A 21,669-nucleotide genomic window follows, 5' to 3' on the forward strand; every position below is an offset into this window, starting at 1 on the left:
TATTGTTTTAAATATTGCAAAAAATGGACTTCTCTAGCACAGGCAACATTACCACCGCAAGAATTTATACATGTGTTCTCCAAAATGCCAGACTTCGCACACACGTTCCAATTTAAAATTAATTAATTTAGCAAAACTTGTCGCGCATGAACTCTCCGACACCGATTCGTTTTAGTACCTACTTTCCTTTATGTGTAAAGAAAATTTTCAATTATAAAAGAAATTGAGGCAAAAATTTCTTCACACTTTTATTTTAGGAATCGTATTATATGTTACGATACAATTTTATAATTGAATTATATTTTGCTATTTCACTCTTCACGTCTCGCAAATATACATATGTATAGGTATTACTGCATAAATATATTGCATAAATATATTACAACAAAATAAACTTTCAATACAACTCGATTTAGCGTTCAACAGTTGACACTTGTAAGCGATGTAAATCGCGCTTATCACTAACTTATTTTGTTACGTGAGAAATTTATAATTATAATTGATTTATGATATATACATACATATATACACACTCGAGTAAAGAATTATTTTATATATTTTTTTTTATTAAATTACAAAAGATCAAGTAACAATCGATTATATATTTATATATCTAGGAAATAATAATGTACATACACACATAGGTTAGATTAGATAGGATTAAAAATAGGTATTTTAATAATCAGTAGAATAATACATAGTACAAAGAGAATATTTATTACAAAATTAAATTTGATACAAAAATAGGGCCGTTTATATTTTACAATCAAGAATTTAAAATTTACAACCATCTAATCTCTTTCCCTTAAACGTAATAATAAATAACGCAATTCTAGTTTCAAGTTGAAATTCGTCTTTTCATATCTTGGAATTTATATTTTATTATAATTTTATTTTGTAATTTAGGCACCATCCTATATCATTATACATCTTACATATGCAGTATATCATTGAGTTTCTGATTGTCACCCGTATCAAGTTTCGGTTTTCTTAAATCCTCTCTGCTTTTCTTTACATGTGAACTGGGTATCGGATTAGGAAACTTATCGTACCTAGCATGTCCTCCGAAGCCATCAAAACTCATACCACTGTCGCTGGCAGTTTTCTGAAATAAATGTGAGAACATTGCGACAAAAATACAGATAACAATAATATATTAAATACAAGAGTAAAGTGACTCACTTGATTCGGTTGATAAAATTTCGATTTTTTCGCAAGTATCGAAGTCTCTTTCAAACTGTTACTGGATTTCTGTCTTTTTATACCGTTATCTCTCATCGAAAAGAAACCTTGCGATTTTATGCTCTGTGGAGTATCCTCGGTACTATCCTGCAACAAGAAATAATAATTTATGATATTGATAATCAAAATAAAACATTTTAGTTAAACGCAATAAGTTATAGTTTACTTACTGGATTTATAATAATGCAGCTATCATTCTTTTCGAGATTTACAGTATCTTCAAGTTTTAGTAGCTCTTCCTTGAGCTTTCCCGTGGATGTTTTATTACATCTAACGCATTTATACGCGTTCGCGTTTGCCTGCATTTCAAAAAGCTGCGTTTGCAGAGATATCTTCTCGCTCTCACAGATCATTAACCGTTCTTCCATTTCTCTAAAAAATAAGATTTTAATAGAATCTAAGAACGATGATTCTAAGACAATTTGATATATCAAGAAATTTACATACTTTCGCTTAGTACGCTCCTCTGCTAAAACCTTGTTTTCTGTAGAGGCACGGGTGTAATCTTGCTGTAATTTTTTATATTTCTCTCTAACCTCTCTGCTCTTGTTATACATGTGTTTCAATTCCCTGGAAAATTTAATAATTAAATTTATGATGCATTCACATGTATGAGTATATTATTGCCATATTATACCTCCATATATATCAAATATATAAAGTACTGAAATATAAAATACCTTTTTAATACTGCTATGTATGTTGCAAGTTTGGAAGGATCACTCGTCATCAGTATTTTATCATCCATCTCATGTGTAGAACTATCTATAAGACTCTGTACGCTGTAAGATAAACATTTAATTGCAAGATTAAGTACAAACTTAAAAATTACACGTATATATTTAAAACTTATATAACAAAATATTATGAAAAAAAAAACATACTTTTTCAAATGTTGAAGATTTTTCTTCAGATGTTCATTCTCTTTCCTGTAATTGTTCGCATCCGAACATTGCTGTTTGTAAAACTTTATCTGTTCTTTAAGCGCAAGAATTGCACTATTCTTGCTTCTCATTTCACTTTCAACATTTCGTACTTCCTGTCTTAAGCCAGCTGTCTGCGTCTCCAATTTTCCATTTGCCTCTGTGAGTTTATTGAGATTTTCATCTCTCAACTTTAGTTGAAAAGTCAAGCTATCAATTGTGTTCTGCAGTGATGCAGTATCTTCTGCGATATTGGCGCTGTTCGAAAAATTGAAATATATCCTGCGTATCGTTCGCTCGGTTGTCCTGTCCCGACATTGTGGGCAGGTCTTTGATCTGCAACAATTCCACAGATCAAGCTGCATTCACGTGCAAGCAACATACAAAATTTTCAAAAATTATAAAAAAAGCTTCTTTGTATGATAGGCAAAAAAGAAAGAGAACTACAAGGGAATGCAGAAATGTTTGATAGTATCGAATATTTACCTTTCTAGCCACTGTATTAAGCACGCGAAGTGAAAAATATGTCCACACGGTGTTTGGAAAACATCGTCCGATGGTGCCAGTAAATCACTACATATTACGCACACGATATTCATTTTATCAACTCCGCTGATGGAAAATCGACAATAATCCGCCTGATTACGAGTGACAATTGGCTTCGTAGATGATCGTTGCGGATTTCACGACGAAGCTCCCATGATATTTCGCTGAACGTTATGTGGTTATGTCATTGTGAGTTTTTTGTTCGCACCGTTAAAGTTAGAAGGTTAGAAAAATATCAAAATGTTCACCTATAGTCTATACGAATCAGCTGCTTATTATTGACTACACTCACTACACCAGAGCGAACAACGCGAGACAACCGCCAAAAACTGTTGTTATTTTAATAGCACCATCTGTGCTGCATGCACGGTTCTCATTATGTGTCGTTAGTCCTTTCCAGAATATGGTAACATATCGACAGGGTACCACTACAAAAAAATTTCAAACTAAGATTTCTTTTGTTTGTGAAAAATTTCAATTTCTTGTTTTTTAATCTTCAAAATTTTTAATTTTAAATCCCAAACTAAAATTTAATTTTAAATTTAGAATCTTAAGGTCTAGTTTAACTTAGTTTTAAGAGAGAGTGGCCATTCTTACCGGTTTCTAGGCGTTTCTAGGCCCTTTTCTACGGTTTCAAATACTTATGGTTAAAATAAATAATTTTCTCCAACGTGAAAAGAGAGAAAAGAGGAAAAATAAACTGTGCAAGAAGTTCAGACAAAAAGAACAGGCCTAATGATTAAAAGAAGACAATAATCTATATCAAGAACATTATATATTTCACGTAGCACATTGTAATTACTATAATTAAGAATTACATTATATTTTATATGAGCATTATATATATTACAAGAACATTATGTATCTCGCTTAGTGTAATACTATTAAAAATTTGTTTTCTGTAGATTCGAGACACTTGTATTCTTGCTTTAAGTTCTTATATGCTTCCCTTAATCTCTCTGCTATTTGCAGACACGGAGTTTTATTCTCTGAAAAATTCAGTAATTAAATTTATAATATTATTGACATACTACATTTTCATATGCCTCAAATAATTAAAGTATTTAAATACCTTTTTAACACGTCTGATATGTATTGTATAACTCTGGATGTATCGATTGTATTAAATTTCCAACCTTTTGGATTATACGTCTTAACTCCTTTGCTTCATCTGCCAGCTTCTTCAACTTTTCAACGTTTTCAACAGTCTTTGCATTAAGATTATGGAGATTTTCTGAATCTTTTGTTCTATTTTGCAGAGACCTAGCACCGTCGTTGTTTGAGAAATTGAAATATATCCTGCGTATGTTGTCCGTGGTTGTCTTTCCCCGACATTGTGGACAGGTCTTTGATCTGAAACAATTTTACAGATGAAGTTAACCTTCCGTCTACGTTCTGTATACGTTTCTTTTGCACCCTTCGGAGCATACATGAGTCTGTCACATTTGACGCTATAATTTTTCCCTCTTTAAAGTATTTTAGAAAATTTGGAAAAATTTACAAAACATCTGTCTACATTGCAGTTGACGATTTTATAGTCATTTTGATAAATCGTTTATTTAATACTTTCTGACAGACTTGCAAGTTTTACAATTACAAGCAGATATCATTTTGGCTCGGACGCCGTAGACTCACGTATACAGACGTTAAGTATATTCATGCAATATACAGAAATTTTCAAGAATTATATAAAAGCTTCTTTGAATATAATGGGCAAAAAAGAGAACTACAAGGGAATGCAGAAATGTTTGATAGTATCGAATATTTACCTTTCTAGCCACTGTATTAAGCACGCGAAGTGAAAAATGTGTCCACATATGGTGTGTGAAAAACATCGTCGGATGGTACCAAAAAATCGCTACAAATCGAGCATTCCATATTCATTTTATGTGGCGTTGATAGAACATCGACAATAGGTAGTCTGCCTAATTATGAATAGTAATTGGCTTCGTAGTACACAATTGTTATGGATTTCACGTGATGAAGTTCTCCTCTTCTTGGTGAAATGACTCCTGACGCCCTGACTGGGTTCGATTTGGTTCGATTATCCCATATATTATCCCTAGGTATTAGGTATAGGAATATAGAAATGAAGTGGGTCCCTTAATTCCCTAATACCAGGTGAGAGAAAGATGAGAGTGGTCATACCCGCGTAATATCAACGATTTTTTGGTTCTCTTCCGTTAGATTCACGATTTTTTGGTTTTATTCCCAAAAAGAATAAAAAAATCGTGGACATAGCACAGAAGAGAACCACAAAAACGTGCACATACCGACAGATCAAATTCGGGTACAGCCAAAACGCGGGCACTCTCATCTTTCTCTCCGAGGGATCTCCAATTCAGCATAAAACCTTATGTTCCAATTTTGGACATGTGCTGTCTGGGGGGCCTCGGTAGCGAATTAAATCTTGGATGATTCTCACTATAGATTACTCATTTATATTTACATAGATAACACGTTAAACATAGTACATTGTATACACGTAATAGATGTAGATTATTAATATTTTACGGATAAAAAAACGCTTAATTCTGCTAAAAAATTTTAAATTAAATTTTAAGAATTAAATATAGTGTACACAATATATGTCGACAATGCTCAATAAATTATTCCAAAAATAAATAATTACATAATTGTTTTATTTCTATAATGATACATTTTATATTTATTATAATATTTACAATATTTACATAAACATAACGACCACAAGTGCGCGCTGATACTTGCTCACAATCACAGTCATAATTAAATTAAACCAATATAGGCAAAACATTTTATGTCGCTAGTCAAAAACCAACGAATAACGTTGTCAATTATATTACTACTTCAAATAAATTTTTGAATAATTATAGTAATCGAAAATAGTTCAGCAGACATATAATTTTTCTACAAAAGAATCTCGCTAGTAAGATTTCTTTAAGATTGTTAAGTTTACATCTCTCTATTTCGATACAGAGAAAGAAACATCGCCCAAATATATTACAATTATTTATAACTTAGAATCTTCTTCCTGCTTACAAGGAGGATTAACTGTGACACTTATTTGCGCGGTCTTCGCCTGCTCTTCCAAGTTCCTCAGATTCGGCGAGCTCCAGGCCTGACTCAGGACCTTGGCCACCGAAGGTATACTGTCGGTGGTTCTTCTGCGGAACTTCAACGGTCTGCCGGATAATCTCGACCGCCACTGAATACCCTTTTTCCTGGAATCGCTTGTCGACCGGTTTCTCGGTCGACTGGTCATCAGGTACTTCGGAGAACTGTCGATCCTCGAACTACTCGGTTCGCCGCTGATCACGGACATATCGATCGTCTCTCGGGTCAATGATTGCTGACAGGCGACCTGCCCGTACGTTTGTGAAGACCTGGACCACGAGCCATCGTCACCTTCCTCAGTGTCATCGCAGTCGCAGATGTCCGGCACCTCGGCTATCCTCTCCTCGGCGAACGCCGAGTTCACGACACCTTCCTGGCTCTTCTCGCCCTGCGACGAGACGCTGGGTCGTCCTTCGGAATCCTCCACGGAAGACCGACGATGCTGGTTCTTCCTCCAACCGTACGAGTCCTTCCTCCAGAGGCCTCCGGCCTCGACAATGGCCGACGTGGGAATTTGCGTCGGATTCGACGAGGTCTGAACGGGGCGCGAGATGTTCGTTGCGCTTGGCCAAGGAGGCAACGTCGATCTGGGCGGTCTTGTCAGACCTGTGAAAAAGGACTTTCCGGCGCGAGATGTCGAACTCTTCAAGGAGGAGAACTTCCGTACAGCCTCGATTACCCGTCGCTGCTGCACTTCGGCCGGTGGCTGCTCTTGACCATCCAGCTGCACAACCGTTTCGGAACAATTGCGAGCCATCTTCGCAGATGTTGAAGGGGACCCGCTGATCTGGCTGAAACAAACGAGTCTAACTTAATAGAGTTCCTTGTTTGATTTGGTAGTGAAACAAGATAGGCGAAAAGAAACTTTGAAATGCCTTACGTATATACATATAAGTATTAGTTTTCTTACACGAGAAAAAAATATGTTAAAAGTAAATTTATATGACTTTTTTTAAGTAACTCACGTAACTTTATGTCTTTTTTATTTAAAATGTTTAAACATACTATTTGTAATTTGACAAAGAAATAAAAACACGTTGAAAGTTGAAAGGGTGCGTCGAGAATATAACTCTTTGTCGTCAAAGTAACTACAGTTATTTACCTAATTCTATTTTTATATAGAAGAGAGTTTCAACTACACTTTATTTATCTAATCTAAATGAGAATTATGATACATCAAAATACACCTCAATTACAATCTTACCGCCTTTCATTCATCGGACTGTCGTTCGGGTTCGCTAAACTGACGGTGGAAGTGCGAGGTGTCAGAATTGTCGTACGTTCTTCCTCCTCTTCCAAAATTCCGGGCAAGAACATCATCTGTTTTTCTTCGGGTACCCTGAAAAGACCGAGGAAAAAAACTAACGCAATTTGTCACAAAACATAGCATTCAAAGTCTTCATACTTGAAACAGTTAGAGATCTCACGAAAAATTGTATCTCCCTCGAGATCTTTAGAAACAACTGCGCAATCAAAATTAATTCAAATCAAGTAACTTTAATCCGTTCTGGCTCGAAACAAATATTGCGATGTACGTGATACTAACGTCATATTCGCTACGCTACCGCGATAGGTCTTCTTCTTGTACGCTGCGGCCGCTTCCGTATATGGCAGGCTCACGTTTTCGGAGTCGTAGTAGATGTCTTTGACGAGCGGCGGACAGCGGTTCATCAGCGTGTCGACTCCGAGGTACGATACCTAATATACGCGCATAAGTACACGTGTGAACGCGTGGTCTTCCCTAAATATTTTTTCTAGACAACTGATCGACATGCTCCTACCTTGGTATGACGATCGATCAGCCAGTTCAGCTCGAAATCCTCATCGTCGTCACCGAAAGGATTTATCAACTGTTCGGCTACCTTCAACAGCCCCATAAAGAAGAAGAACTGCAGAATCGTAAAGATGGGCACGTATTTGTCTATCTTCAATTGGAATTGCTGCTTCTCGATATATTGTCTCTCGGCGACATCGATATATTGTCGGCCGATCAGGGTGACCGCGAAGAAACTGTAAGTGGCGAGTGTCACCACTTGAGTGTACACCAAAGGGATCGACACCCAGTCGTAGCTCCACAAGAGTCCACACTTCGTCCGAAACTCATTGAATTCCTACAAAGGAGATTGATCTTATAGATCATGAGAGGAGTTTTACGTCGATTAATAAATATTATTTAAGCAATCATGTATAAAAGATTTAATTAATTGTGATATCGAAATAAACGATGCTGAGATATATAACGGACTACAAATACAAAACGAAAAAAACATATTTGCTTCTTCTTTTCTAAATTGCTTGTACGTCATATTTACTGATTAATTTATTGTATGTTTTTGACACACCGAGATTGAATCCTGCTTGTTGCTTTTATTTCGAAACACATGAAGAAAAGAAACAGCAATCCTGATCAAGATATTCGTGCGAGCGCATAATGCGTTTGTGACACGCGTGCCTAATCGCGGAAAATAAAAACGTAGTTGATAGACTGCGACACGGTTTACGATGTATTTCGAATCGCCGTATACTGACGTGCCGTCACAGCAGCTGCCCATAAAATCTAATCGTTTCTCTAACCGTACGATTGATTTTCTGGTTACCGCAGTATACAATCGTATCGTATCATGTACTTTGCGCTTCGAACCAACATGATAGAAACGAACAGAAAATCGAAAATTATATGCTCAATACGGACGGTTATGTCTTCAAAATAATATGATAACTTAAATTAATATTTCCTATTTTTGTTGCAAATTTTAAGAAAAAACTAAATAACATAAAGAAAGCAATTTTACGTGATTTTAGTTTCTTTCTTTTTAACAGCATTGAAAGAGCATTATATTTTTATCAATGTTTATATAAAATAATGTCCACAGTTGGATAAAGAATTGCTCTTTCGATTCGTAATTCGTGATCGAAGAAAAATTTCTCCGTCAAGTTTTAAGCAACGAGTGAAAAAGTCAAGGGAAGAACGCATGGAATTAATTTGCACCTCCATTATTAGCTTTAAACCTTGCGCATCGGATATCCGATGGGTCTTGCGTGCCTCCTTGAGGAGATTAATGAACCATGTGCACGGTATCCAATAGGTGTTAAACTCGCTACTTGGCACCGACTGATATAACTGGAGTTCCAGCGCGGTCATGAAGCCTGCAACAAGCTCGTTAATTTTTAATTGCCACCGGGACGACGTTAGCGATGCCGATACTGCGATTTACCAGAATCAACGACGTGATCGAGAGTGGGAAATCGTCTCTTCACCGCCGAGCTTATGGAACGTAGCACGAGTATCAGCGAGAGGTTTAAGTAACGCATCAGGGCTCTGCGCAGCATCCGACTGTAATCGTCGTTTCCAGTGACGTAGAGTGCCACGAGATGCATCACTCTGCGGAAGAAGAAAAACAATGAAGAATTTACAAAGAAGTTTACGGAAAGAGAGTCGTATTTATTTTGGGCTTTTTTGAAACCATTTTCCAAGCTTTATTTTCAAAAACAAAGAGAGAAATAATTTCTTCTATCTTTAAAAAGAAGATTTAATTAAAAATTTGCAGTGCATTATATATGATAACTGCATCCGAACTCACTTGTCGGGCCACGGTATCGCTGTGTATTGCTTCCACCATCTTTGCGCCACGTAGGACACATAAAATCCAAGCACGAAACTCAGCGGGATCAGTTTGATCAAGCTGTCGCAGTAAATGACAACTTGCTCGAATTCTCTGTAACGCATTATAGGTATGTTATAAGTAATCCTCGATGATCAAAAAAGAATTGGTCACATTGAAGCGTTTCAAGAGAGAACAGAAAACGTGCGAACATATGCGCGAATTAGTTAACGTTAGAAGAAACTTTACATATATTTGTGAAACTTTTACATATATTCTAATACTTTTGATAGATAAAATTAATATCAGATATCAGAATAATTTATTCTCTATAGATTTATATATATTTATATAAGCTTTAAGACACCGGGATGTCCACCTTTTTTGCGCGACAGTGAAGGCGTGGCGATAGAGCGCGGACAAAATACCGAAGAGAAGCAGATAGAGCAGCAGTTCCCTGTAAATGAGCTTGTAGAGGGAACCGCGCCACATAAGCAGGAGCCTGGTGAATCCACCGCTGGTGGAACTGGCGACCTCGTATTGATAAGAGACCGTCATCTTTTATCCATTCAGAAGCACCGTGCCAGTTTCTTCTCGAGAACGACGCGTTCGCGAGCACGTTGTCACTCATACTTCCAGAAGTTTTTGCTTGTCGTACCTGGAGAGGGGAAATCGTACTGCAGTTGCAAATCCGCGACATGTGTTCAATCTTTGGAATATTTTATGTCGCTATTTTTGACATCCGACTTTATTTTAATAATAGATTAATAAATGCGTTAATTATTAATTAATAAATAGTTCCATACTACTTAATTTCTATAAAGCGAAATAATAGACAATAGGAATAGTACGCAAGATAAGATCTCGTTTCAATACACCCTAGCATCTGGAAATTTTATTTTTCGTTTCTCCTATGCAATCTCTATTTTAAGGTGGGCTATTGCATCGAAATGGGCTCGTATTCTGGGTATTCTGGTGTAGAATATAGATATAGTGTCTATTTTGAGCCATCGCGAAATACCTGTCATGAGAAGTGATTTTTCTGTTGGCTGTTAACATAAATATAGCATTTTACTACATTTTTCACATTCTGTAATCCCATTTCCTAATTTTTTTTATCACGACCCAAACAAGGGTTGGACCGATTTTCAAGTATAGTAACATCAAATCAAATAGCTAAGAATTTCCTACAAATTGATGAGTAAAATTACTCAAAAGACAGATTATTACATTGATAGTAATATTGTTATGCAAATCTGCCGATATTTATTGCACGACGTCCACGCAAATATCAAATTTTTGCCAATGGTTAAACTATTTAAGCTGTTTTATATCCAGTGCTGGCGAGATTTCGTCACCGCAACTTGCGGCAATGGGCATTTAAATTGTCTTATCGTAAAACGTTCCTCAACTTTTCCACGAAGATGTTACGCGCGTCTATTCCTCGCTTTCAGTTTTAATCTTGTTGAGTCTTGTCGAGAGTTAAAAATCAGTTTACGATCGTTCGCCGAGCCAAACTTTCCGAACAGAACGAGAGAGGAGAGATCCACTCGACAAGAGCGGCGATTTGTCTCGCGATGCAAAATCGTCGCGGTGTGTGAGGTGTGACACGTCGCAGCACGCGTGATCCGCATCATTTGCCAGAAATATTCTGCGGAACGCGAAGTGCTGACTAAAAACGAAATGATCTAGGCCTAAATTTGTCCGTCTATATGCCCATGTTGCGCAAATAATCAAAATCGTCGTAATTTGCGGTAGAAAAGACTCAATGAGGATAAAACTCGGTGAAGTAAACTAAGGCAATCGATAAAATCATTTTTTATCAGATTTCCACGGTTTAATATTTAAATAATTAAAACACTTAATCAAAAAATATTTTTTTTATAATTCCATATTGCATAAAAAATATATATCGTAGCTCTAATTAAATACTTAAAAAAGGTATGCGATTTATATTTGTGTTAACATTTAATTCCTACATTGATTAATTTAATTCCAGGAGTTCGTCTTTTTTTTTTTTTCATTTTTATCGATTTCTTAAGTTTCACTTCGTTCGACTGGGTTTGGGAATCCGTATTCCCGCTTTATGTGCGCTTTAAATGCTTATTTCGTCATAGTTATGAGCGGCACAGTTTCAGGTTGCACCGATATGACGCTAAAAACGGTTGCTCGCGTCACAAGCGAGACGTCATTGCCAAACAGCGAACCCGAGAACCGAGAATACCGGCATGACTGCAATTTTTTTTCCTCTCTCTTTCGCTCTCACGGAAACTCATCGTAAATAATGTCTAGTTGTAATGTCTCTCGGGAATCGCGCCAGTAATGCGATGGTAAATATAACTTTTGCATATCGAAGTAACCACGAAGTGTCTGGGTAAACACACTTATTTGCACGAGATTTCCGGGCGCGCGACCTTTGCGGCCGCACTTTAGCATGCACTTTGTCGATCGACACCTCGAGAATGCATCTCGAAGCTCACTCAGCCAGAAGTGCTTGGCACTTCACTTGTTATTGTTTGACTTCTGAAATGTTTCAAGCATGTGAGAGACGATCCGCCTATGTCGTCTCTGCAATTCTTACGATTATCTTTTTCTTTCTCGCGTGAGAGAGAGAGAGAGAGAGAGAGAGAGGGAGAGAAAGAAAGAAAGAGAAAGAGAAAGAGAGAGAGAGAGAGAGAGAGAGATTTCAAGTATATGAAGAAAGATCCTGCTTTTTTAAAAAGGATGCTTAACAGGAACATTGTACAATGATTGCAATCTTAAGCATTATTTATAATTACATTTACTCAAATAAACTTATTAAAATTAAAAGCTAACGCGGATCTAAAAATACTCTCCATAACAGCTTAATGTTTCATTATAGACGATTTTAGATATGAAAGCATATTTTTCTCTCTTTCATACCTACCTCTCTTTCAACCTAACCTAACCTCCCTCGAGATCACCGTCTCCATCGGCGCGTCTGGCACCTGGCACCTCTGAATCGGTCAGCTGTTGCATAAAGTACGCAAGACGATTCGCTTTGAATCCATATGCACCCGGAACGAATACCTTATTCCCAGTGTAGTAAGCTTTCATCCTTATGTCACATCGCTTGTGCAGTTAACTGTCGCGAGCGCAATGACGCTGTTAATAACACGCGTGTGCGACACTCGATGTCGTCGCTGTGTCTGACGGATCGTCTGACCGTCGCGCTACATTTCCGCGTGACCTTACTGAAAATACCCGCGACGAGAGAATCACGGCCTTTGACGAAATGCAGAATTTGGTATTTCTTCTAGAAGCACACCTCCGCGCTAGGGAAGGTGTACCTCTTCAATTATGTTTCAATATATAGGGATTGAGTTTAGGTCGTGTTCAGTACTTGGACAATAATTTTGCGAATGGTTTCAACGTGCTGCGTTAATATCTCTTAAGAGTTACCTTAAAAATTATTAAAAATAAGTAGTTTTTTTTTATTATTGCGATTATTATGTCTTTAAGAAAAATTTCATAAAATAAGCAACATACAATTCACATACAAATGTTATTGCATTAAGTACAAAAAACTTAATAACGTACTCCTTTTAATCATATTTAAAAAAAAAACATGAATATATTTAGCTTTATACAAGAAAGTCGTCAGCCATGTTTTTAATCATTTATTTTAATTGATAAAATCATAGCATGAAATACTAATTATATTCAAAGTGTCAATGATAGTATGGGATTATAGGATTAATATATATTTTGATTATTATATTTATTAAATAACAAACAACTCGATATTCGCACTCAAATTATTTTTCAAATATCAAACACCGTCATCGCAAAGCTAAAGATTTAATTTAATTAAACAGTAAATTATTCAGTCTTACACGTAGCCATAAGTAGCTAGGTAAAATAAAATTTTGAATATCGGCCAAGGTCGTGTCTAGACTCGCTTTAATGAACACATGGACATAAATTATCAGTTATAAATTCTATCGTTATATTATATAAAATATTATATAAAATACTCAAAAATTTTATTATTAAAATATTATAAAGCAGCATCTAATAGCAAGAGGAAAAATACTTAGTAACATAAAAACAATTATCCTCAGACTTACTTTTTGAAAATTATTATAATCATTTTCTAACAATGTACCGTAGAATTATTAATTAGTGAATCAATCGCATTTACTTGTATGTACGATAGCTTAATTGCGATTGTAAAATCAGACATCACGTGCGGACGTTAAGTGGTGACGGACGGATGATAAATGCACGAAGAAAACATCCTTGTTAAATATTTATAGCTTCGCGGAGAAGCGGCACATAAATTATATCAATAAACAAATTTTCCTTCTCTCTGATGTCTCCCCGCGTAAATCCGCATTCCGACCTCCGATCTTGCCGGGCCTTTACCTCATCCGAACTTCGTATGCAACTTTCGAAGAAGCGCGCCTCGACGTCGCCACGATCTTTATTCTTTCGGTGTCGTGCAAAGAATAATGCACTGAGAAAAAACAATATTTATGACACGACAGTTTGTGACATACTCACCGTGTAACATACTTTGTCAACCATAACTAGCGCACTTGTTATCTTCCTTCTTTTCGCGCAAAACCATTTTTCACTCGGGCACACTATACGCTCACCGTTTCCGCGTCGTCGCGTCGAATCGTCGAAGAGAATTTGATTGATACACGCGAGTCAACGGAGTCCCTTCCGGCTGTGTGATTCACGAAATCAACTGGCTGGAGTGGCGAGTTAATTTGAAGAATCAATCTGGAAACTCTGGAGTCTCTTCGTTAGCGGTCAACGATAATAAATATCGACGTTCGCGGCTCTTTCGCGTTATTTAATGCAACTTAATTCTCAATTTTGTTTCCTCTGTTTGGGAACACTTTGGAGTAAAATTGAATGTTTACTCCACTCTTCGAGATTAAATTAATCAAATAGAGACTATCGGCAATCTTCTTCTAAAATTTTACTGTTTCGCAAATGACTTTAGCACCGCTCCGAAAATGGATGTAAAAACTGGCAGTTATTAAATGTACATACGTAGCTTTCACAAATCACAAAAAATTGCTTTTTTAAATTCTTAACGTCTGATAAATATCAAAATGACAGATGTGTGGGCAATTTTATATCGATTCTGATGAAAAATTTCTTCTGTCTTGATATTCTACTTGTAACTGTCAGTGTTTCGAGTCCACGTGCTTTCTTTTATTTGCAATTTCAAAATCTTTTTGCGACTCGTAGAGTCGTCGCTTCTCAAGCACTGCGGCTATTCAGAGTTCTTCAAAAAAATTCCGACGTCCCCCTCGAGATCTTCCCGAGATTTGAGGACGCTACGGAATCGAGACGGATTGTGTCGGAGCGAATTCAGCTTTGTGCGGGAGATCGATTACGAGGATCGCGAGAATTGCGGTTCTGCTGAAGATCGCGAGGAAATAAAGGGGGCCACCGCGACGTCCGCGACTCGTGAGGGACCAAGAGAGATTAGAGAGGAGGCATCACGTCGCGGGTGCGCACTCGGCGCTCGTCGGCGGCGAACTGGTGGCCGCGAGCCGCGAGCCGCGAGTGAATCGAGGGACTAATGTATAAGTCGCGCGGCTAAGTCGCGCGGTCGGCGGGATATTAAACATTCTGCAGCTGGGCGCGATGGCAGTTGCCCAAGATCTAAAAAGGGCCGAATGTCAAGCTCAGCGTCCGTAGATCGCGCGTGCCACCGCGCCCGGTCGCACCCGCGAAGGTGCGAAGTCACCCCCCCTTCCCCCCCGACATCCCGCGAGGAGGGATGCCGAGGGTATCCGCTGTTAAATATTAAAGGATGAAATTTAAATCGATACCTTAAGTTAAATAACATTTTGTTATTTTTAACTCCATGTGTGTCCAAATTTAATTATTTTAACACAAAGTAGTATTTTATTTTAACTTCATTAGTTTAATTAAATTTAACGACATAGAACATTTTTCAGATGTCTTTGCGATTGCAATATATCTTAGACTCTCCGTGTATGTTGTCTGCAGTAAGAAGCGATTCTATAATGATTTCACACATCGAGAAGCTTTTGCAGTTGTGAAAATGTTACTGAATTCTGAGTAAAGCGTTTTAATAAGATGTAACATAAAAACACTTTTATTCCTTATTCAAGTCAGTTATGTGGATTTTATAAATTTCAATCTATCTTTATTATTTAAATAATACCTTTAATATATATTTCAATTTTCATATTTTTATTAATAATGTTTTAATTTTTATAGATATTTTTTGTAAGTGTGCATGTAATTTTTCTGAATCTTTTCTAATATAATTTATCGAACAGTTTCGCCTATAAGAATGCAACACTTTCTACAATGCTGCAGTAGTCTATTGCAAGAGAAATGAGTGAACAGTGGCGTTATCTCGCAACACAACTCTAAATTCACAAATAAAAATTAAAACGTAAGCGTGTCGATAATGTAAATGACGATTTATATCTTCTGAAGATAACCTGAGATATTTGACAGCATCATATTCCGTTTGTGAGAAATAATTCTAACCTAACATTTCTGTCGTTGTCGGCGAGCGAGAGCGAAACGCAATACGAGACGCTATTGCTATTTCGTGAGTTTCTTTTTACCATGGCTCTTGACAATTCTATATTGATGCAAAAACAGGTGCGGGATAATTCAGAGGATCTGCAGAGCGAATTGCTAGACTTGAAAAATTGGGAGGAGCAAATGAAACGCAAGGAGCAAGAGATACTGAATGAACGCATTGGCCAGGTATTTTCGCAAATAGAGAAGTAATAAATAATGTTGGGGAATAAATAATAATGCGAGTTTATTGATTTATGATTTTTGAGAGAAAGATTTAAATATTAATTTTATATGTGAAAAATTATGCTATTTTGGCTCAAACATTGGCTATTTATGATTTTTACGATTTAACTATTTTAACTTGTTAAATAGTAAGATATATTACACATTTCAGCAAATTATACCGCCTGTCAGAAGCAAAAATAAAAAGAAATGTGAGGTAAAAGAAATGAAAACTTCTACAAATTCTAAACGAATAAAATCGTATGACTACACGTCGTGGGATAAATTTGACATTGTAAGCGGTGTTATTTACATTAAGTTATACTAGTTCTACTCTCAAGACTTGAAATATATTTATAACAAATTATACAGAACAAAGCGTGCAAGGAAGTAGACAATGCGGAACAATCGGACGAGTCGTTTGAGGAAATCTTATCCAAGGAAGAATTGGAAAATAACCACAGCAAAGCGATAGAGTACAAGCAGCAAGGCAATGATTTCGTGAAACAAAAGAAATGGGACAAAGCAATCGCTTCGTACAGCGAGGCGATAAAAATTTTTCCTTATGACGCTATCTTTTATGCTAACCGTGCGCTTTGCTATTTGAAGCAAGAGAAGTAAATTTTACATTTTAAGAGTACAATAAACAGATTAATTCTATTATCTACATGTAACAGCTACTAAATATTACTATGTTGCAGCTTGTATTCGGCGGAAGCAGACTGCTCGTCCGCGATACAACTGGACAAGACTTATGTGAAGGCTTATCACAGACGAGTGACGGCCAGACTAGGATTGAAGCAATACAAAGAGGCAATGGATGACATACAGAAGATTACAGAGCTGGAACCTTGTAGTAAAGAAACCGAGATCTTGCTTAGTCAACTTAAGAAGTTTGGAAGTGGAAAGGTATGTATTCTTTATTATTATTGGGTTAAATTGATATTTATAAATTATACTTATATCTTCTTTTAGTCATTTATGTTTGTAAAAGACGTACGTACAGCTGTTGTGTCTGATCATGAAAAGAAAGATGATAAAGTAATAGACACTAAGAAGGATACAAATAAAAAGAGTAGCGCAAATGTAGATAATACTGTAAAACCAACAACCGGAAGTGCAACAAGTGTAACAGAATCGAAGAAAGACCGACGCATTCCAGATTGGCTTCCCGAAAAGGATAATGTTGAAATTGTGGAGCCTATTGACAAACCTCCTCATCTACGTTCAAAGGTAAATCTGCGCTAATATATTTTCTAGATATAATGTATAAATATGCGTAACAATACAGCTAAATCTTTTATTTTAATTAGGAGCCATTGAAGAGAATACCTGTACAGGTGGCTGATTTAAGCAAACCTTTTAAATCATTCGAAGAGGAAATTAAAGCAACATGTAGTAAAAATCAACACGTAGAATTATCATGCGTACATCCTGGTAATATTACAAAACAAATGGAAAACGTTGCAACATGTAAACCGAAAGAAAATTTTATTGAAAGTTTTAAAGAAATGCCTCCTATCCCGAAAAATGCAGTGCAGTTTTTATTAAATTGGAGAAAATATACCTCATTCGATTTTCGATACAGATATCTAAAGGTAAGTAACAATTTTTTGCACACAAAGAGTACAAGCTATATTCAATTTTTTATTTCTTTCAGCAAATACCATTAGGCAGCCTGCCAAAAATATTTCGAGATTCAATGGAAAGTGATATTTTTAGCGATATCTTAATGACACTGAAAACAGAATTTATGAAACGCAATGAACCTATATTCTCGTATTTAAAAGATCTCAGTAATGTTAAAAGGTTTAGAGCATTTATTATGTTCATCACTAATTCAGAAAAGCAAGGTGGGTATAACAATTGAATTTTTTTTTACGATTAATTTAAAATATATGGTTTAAAATATTTTAATATGGGGTTTAAAATATTTTTAGATCTGAATCTTATGTTTTCGTATTGTAATACGTCTGAGAAGATACCTGAGAAAGAAGTTACAGACTTACAGAATAAATATGAGATTTAAGACATTCTAATAAAAAAAAGTTTTGCATACGATAAAGGTAATCTCGAGTATTGTAATGGACGGTTATATTTCGGACAAATGAAAATAAATCGTTTTTTCATTAAATTGTGTTCAAATATTTATTCATATTTTATCATTTTATGATCACAGAGTTCCGAAAAAAAATTATGTATGATACAAGATTTATAAAAATTTCACCTATATTTTAACATATACGTGTAAATAATAAATAATATTTACAAGAAATGTATAGATATTATACATATTGTATAGATATTATACTTATATTCAAGTGTTATATAATTAATAAATAAAAAATTACGTATACCTATAAAATTGTTTATACAGGAAATTTTCTTCTAAGCTACGTAATTTATGGTGGAACAACCAATTATATATTTCAATGGCTTATAAAAATATTTACAATATAAACAATATAATTACATTATAAATTACCATTAAGTAATCGTCGTATTTTTTGATCATTTTTCATCATTTGCGCTTTTACCTGACATATCTTATCTAACTCAATCTTCATGTTGTTATCAATTTCTTTCAATGTCTCCTTCATGGGTTCTATCATCTCTTGAGTCTCCCTAAAAAAAAAATTTTATATTAATTTTCAGTATAAAGAATTATTAAAATTATTCACTGTTGATTTTATACATGTATCATGTGTACTTTTGTACATACTTTTGTTCTCCTTCCAATTGTTCGCTCAATTGGCGATACTGACTTCTCCAGTCCAATAGTTCTTTTTGCATCATCTCTACGTCTTCCTGACATCAAATTTAGTTTCGTTAAAGAGACTGTGATTAAGATGTAAGACTGTGTGTAAATATATATTACCTGCACGTAATCCAATAATTTCCCCAGAGGATTTGTCGTGCGCGTTAATGTCTGTATAGTTCCGCGTAATTTATCGATTTCTTTAGCCGCTGTTTCTCGGTCGCGTTTCGAACCCGATTCCCACGCCTGTGCCAAAATGCATTTATTTAATGACAATTTACTCAACATTTTGCAACAGCAATCACGACTCGGAAGTAGAAGTAATGGCAATGTATTTTGATTCTTACGATGTCGACTTTCTTCGGCAATACATCGACATTGTCTGTGTTGACCAATTCCCGCTGAGTCTCTAATATTTGCGCCACGAGATGCCCGTGTTCCTGCATCAATTGATTGTCTATCTTGTAATCGCCGTTCTCTAAGAGGTCACCGCCACTTCCCTTCGCTTCCATCACCACCATATCTTCCGCGTCGTCGTCGTCGTCATCCTTCAAGTCGGAATCCTCTACAATGACACTAATATTCCCCACTGGTGTTCTGCAATCGTATTTTGAAATTTATAATGTAATAAAATTTTTTGTACAATATAAATTAAATCTTCATCTTACTGTATCTCCTCGTTGACTATCATCTCCGTCTTTGCTCTCATTCTGGGAGCAGCTGGCCTGGCACTGATGGGTCTGGCACTAGGTGGTCTCAGGGATGTTTTGGGCCTCGCATCTGATTGTTGCAAAACGCTAAAACAAACGTTGAATTTAATATTACTATCGCATCTCGATATCACTTTGTTATCCGTAACGAACTTATAGAACAGAACATTACGTCATTTCAGTAGTTTCGACTTGAGATCCCGCAAGCTCTGACGTTGGTTGATCGCTCTTTTCAACGCTTTGTTGCCGCGAGTTGTCTTCTTCCATTTCATTTTCCTTAGTCTCTTTAGTGTAACCGCTCGTTACCGATTTATTTTGCTCTTCATTGTTAGAAGATGTCTGTAAAGTCGTATTACCTATTTTCTCCTGTGATCCATTTACTTCTGCTGTGCGTCTTGCTCTACTGGAGGAATTCCTGCGTTGCGCTTGTTCTTCCTTCGTCAGGCCATTCGCATCTGAAATTGTGGCATCCTGCTTCACCTTGGCGGACGAAGAAGGCCTCCTTCTTTGCGCCGAGGTGGGAATTTTATTTTGTACCGGCTGAATACAATAAAAGTAAGATGTAAATAGCGTGTTAATTAAAATACACGTTTGAGAAACAAATAGAAAAATTAATTTTAATTATGGAGTAAGCAAATAGTTCGTGAATTTCAAACAATGGAGAGAAATAGAACCTTAATTCTCTTTAATAAATATTTATTCCAAGGCACCGTTATTTAAACGATTTTAGAATTAAGAATTGAGAATGGAGAATTGAGAATGGAGAATAGAGAATTTAGAATTGAGAATTGAGAATGAAGAATTGAAAATGGACATTTTTCTTTGAATTTTTACCTCAGCTGGCGGGATGTCTATGGCTTCGATATTCTTCGAACTTTCCTCCTTCTTTCTATCATTCCCTTTTCTCGCTTTGCTCTCTTCGGTTCTGCCATCCTTATCGCGCTTTGCTTCGCCCGACGCTACTTTCCCCGTGCTAGACGACCTTTTCTTTCGTTCCGCCGAGATCTTGTCTTTCTCTGACGATTTTCTCGTTTGCGAAGCCTGCCTCGATGCAGGATTCTTTGAAGGTTCCTCCTTAATCGTGGATCTTGACTTTGAGCCAGCCTTTGCTTTCTTTTCCAAGCTCTTTTTGTAGTGGTCAATCGCCTCTCTGCTACTGACCTAACACACACAGACGTGTTATTAATTACTACTTTAAAAGTCATATCCTATTTGAGCAGCGAAATTTATTACCTTCTTATCAAGGGCTTTTCCAATGGCTTGCAGCAACTCATTTGTCTTCGTCGGCTCTTGACCGGAAACAATTTTACTTGCTCTGACCGTTAAATTAGCACCCGAAATTAATTCTAAAACACACAATATTCATATAATGTATTTAAATATCATACAATTAGCGATAAAACGATAATAAAGTGATAATCGAACAAAATTAAAATACTGACTGACGACATCAATGAGCTTCGTCAAGAAAGCGAGCTTTGCTTCTTTGTCCTTTATATTGTCAGAATTCAGCTCTTCCTCGCTGAACAATCCTTCTAAGAAACCGGTCTCTTTAATGGTCTGAAATCAATTTTTTTCGCTCACGTACATATAGAGTGTCCTAAATGCAAGCGGAAGTTCATATACTCCGTATAAAAATTAAAAATAAAACAAGTTAAAAATAGAAAGAATTTTAGATATCGAAATATATCATTGTACGAGCGATAAATTACAGCTGTTATGATATCGTGGAGGAAGCGAAACGGCGGCTTGCGGAGCAGTTTTTCGGTTAGTGGCGGCTTCTTGAAATATTTCCCGAGTAAATCCTGCGTTTTCTTTATCACCTCGAGTCGCACCTCGTCCGTCATCGCGATAGATGTTTTCTTTTTTCTAATAATGTCATGCCTAGAGCTGTCACGAACTCGCACGGCGATTCGCGTCCAATCAGTCCAATGTAATGTTAAACGGTTGCCAGGCAACGTGACGATCGCGCTGATCTGCCGAGCTGCCGAGGCCAGCTGCACTGGCTGAACTGGTGC

The 21,669-nt window shown here is 36.4% G+C and overlaps 5 protein-coding genes across 16 annotated transcripts in view; 2 read left to right on the forward strand and 3 right to left on the reverse strand.

Annotated features, from left to right (window-relative positions):
* Positions 1 to 790, forward strand: part of LOC139814585 (calcium and integrin-binding protein 1) — a 36,092-nt gene extending 35,302 nt beyond the window's left edge. Inside the window, 1 exon segment of the mRNA XM_071780992.1 lies at positions 38 to 790. Coding sequence (XP_071637093.1) covers positions 38 to 126 — 89 coding nt within the window. The 3' untranslated portion in view covers positions 127 to 790.
* Positions 697 to 3,024, reverse strand: Nopo (no poles). The gene is made up of 7 exons (XM_071791121.1): positions 2,652 to 3,024; positions 2,127 to 2,501; positions 1,923 to 2,024; positions 1,690 to 1,812; positions 1,413 to 1,614; positions 1,183 to 1,329; positions 697 to 1,105 (listed from the first exon to the last, which is right to left on the reverse strand). Exons 1-7 carry the CDS (start codon positions 2,762 to 2,764, stop codon positions 932 to 934), a joined length of 1,236 nt encoding a protein of 411 aa, XP_071647222.1. The 5' UTR covers positions 2,765 to 3,024; the 3' UTR covers positions 697 to 931.
* Positions 3,025 to 5,332: 2,308 nt separating this feature from the next.
* LOC139820624 (bestrophin-4) lies at positions 5,333 to 14,950 on the reverse strand. 12 transcript variants are annotated; one of them, XM_071791058.1, is made up of 10 exons: positions 13,949 to 14,950; positions 13,799 to 13,889; positions 9,838 to 10,067; positions 9,389 to 9,523; positions 9,023 to 9,189; positions 8,797 to 8,954; positions 7,589 to 7,918; positions 7,354 to 7,505; positions 7,012 to 7,146; positions 5,333 to 6,598 (listed from the first exon to the last, which is right to left on the reverse strand). In XM_071791058.1, exons 3-10 carry the CDS (start codon positions 10,038 to 10,040, stop codon positions 5,704 to 5,706), a joined length of 2,175 nt encoding a protein of 724 aa, XP_071647159.1. In that variant the 5' UTR covers positions 10,041 to 10,067; positions 13,799 to 13,889; positions 13,949 to 14,950; the 3' UTR covers positions 5,333 to 5,703. The 12 variants fall into 12 exon arrangements, with proteins under 12 accessions (XP_071647159.1, XP_071647193.1, XP_071647151.1 ...); XM_071791092.1 differs by having other exon boundaries at positions 9,789 to 10,067; positions 13,949 to 14,949; XM_071791050.1 differs by lacking the exon at positions 13,799 to 13,889.
* A 1,001-nt stretch (positions 14,951 to 15,951) lies between these two features.
* Positions 15,952 to 18,317, forward strand: Spag (RNA polymerase II-associated protein spaghetti). Its single transcript, XM_071791276.1, has 8 exons — positions 15,952 to 16,147; positions 16,356 to 16,478; positions 16,556 to 16,800; positions 16,885 to 17,092; positions 17,159 to 17,416; positions 17,497 to 17,781; positions 17,844 to 18,036; positions 18,124 to 18,317. The coding sequence occupies exons 1-8, from the start codon at positions 16,004 to 16,006 to the stop codon at positions 18,210 to 18,212; spliced, it is 1,545 nt and encodes a 514-aa protein (XP_071647377.1). The 5' UTR covers positions 15,952 to 16,003; the 3' UTR covers positions 18,213 to 18,317.
* A 267-nt stretch (positions 18,318 to 18,584) lies between these two features.
* On the reverse strand, positions 18,585 to 21,592 carry Ift54 (intraflagellar transport 54). The gene is made up of 10 exons (XM_071791266.1): positions 21,364 to 21,592; positions 21,094 to 21,211; positions 20,885 to 20,997; positions 20,486 to 20,812; positions 19,824 to 20,191; positions 19,610 to 19,738; positions 19,289 to 19,538; positions 19,062 to 19,187; positions 18,906 to 18,991; positions 18,585 to 18,808 (listed from the first exon to the last, which is right to left on the reverse strand). The coding sequence occupies exons 1-10, from the start codon at positions 21,496 to 21,498 to the stop codon at positions 18,658 to 18,660; spliced, it is 1,803 nt and encodes a 600-aa protein (XP_071647367.1). The 5' UTR covers positions 21,499 to 21,592; the 3' UTR covers positions 18,585 to 18,657.
* Positions 21,593 to 21,669: the final 77 nt, after the last annotated feature.

This window comes from Temnothorax longispinosus, chromosome 1 (assembly GCF_030848805.1).
Source record: "Temnothorax longispinosus isolate EJ_2023e chromosome 1, Tlon_JGU_v1, whole genome shotgun sequence".
Lineage (NCBI taxonomy): Eukaryota > Metazoa > Arthropoda > Insecta > Hymenoptera > Formicidae > Temnothorax > Temnothorax longispinosus.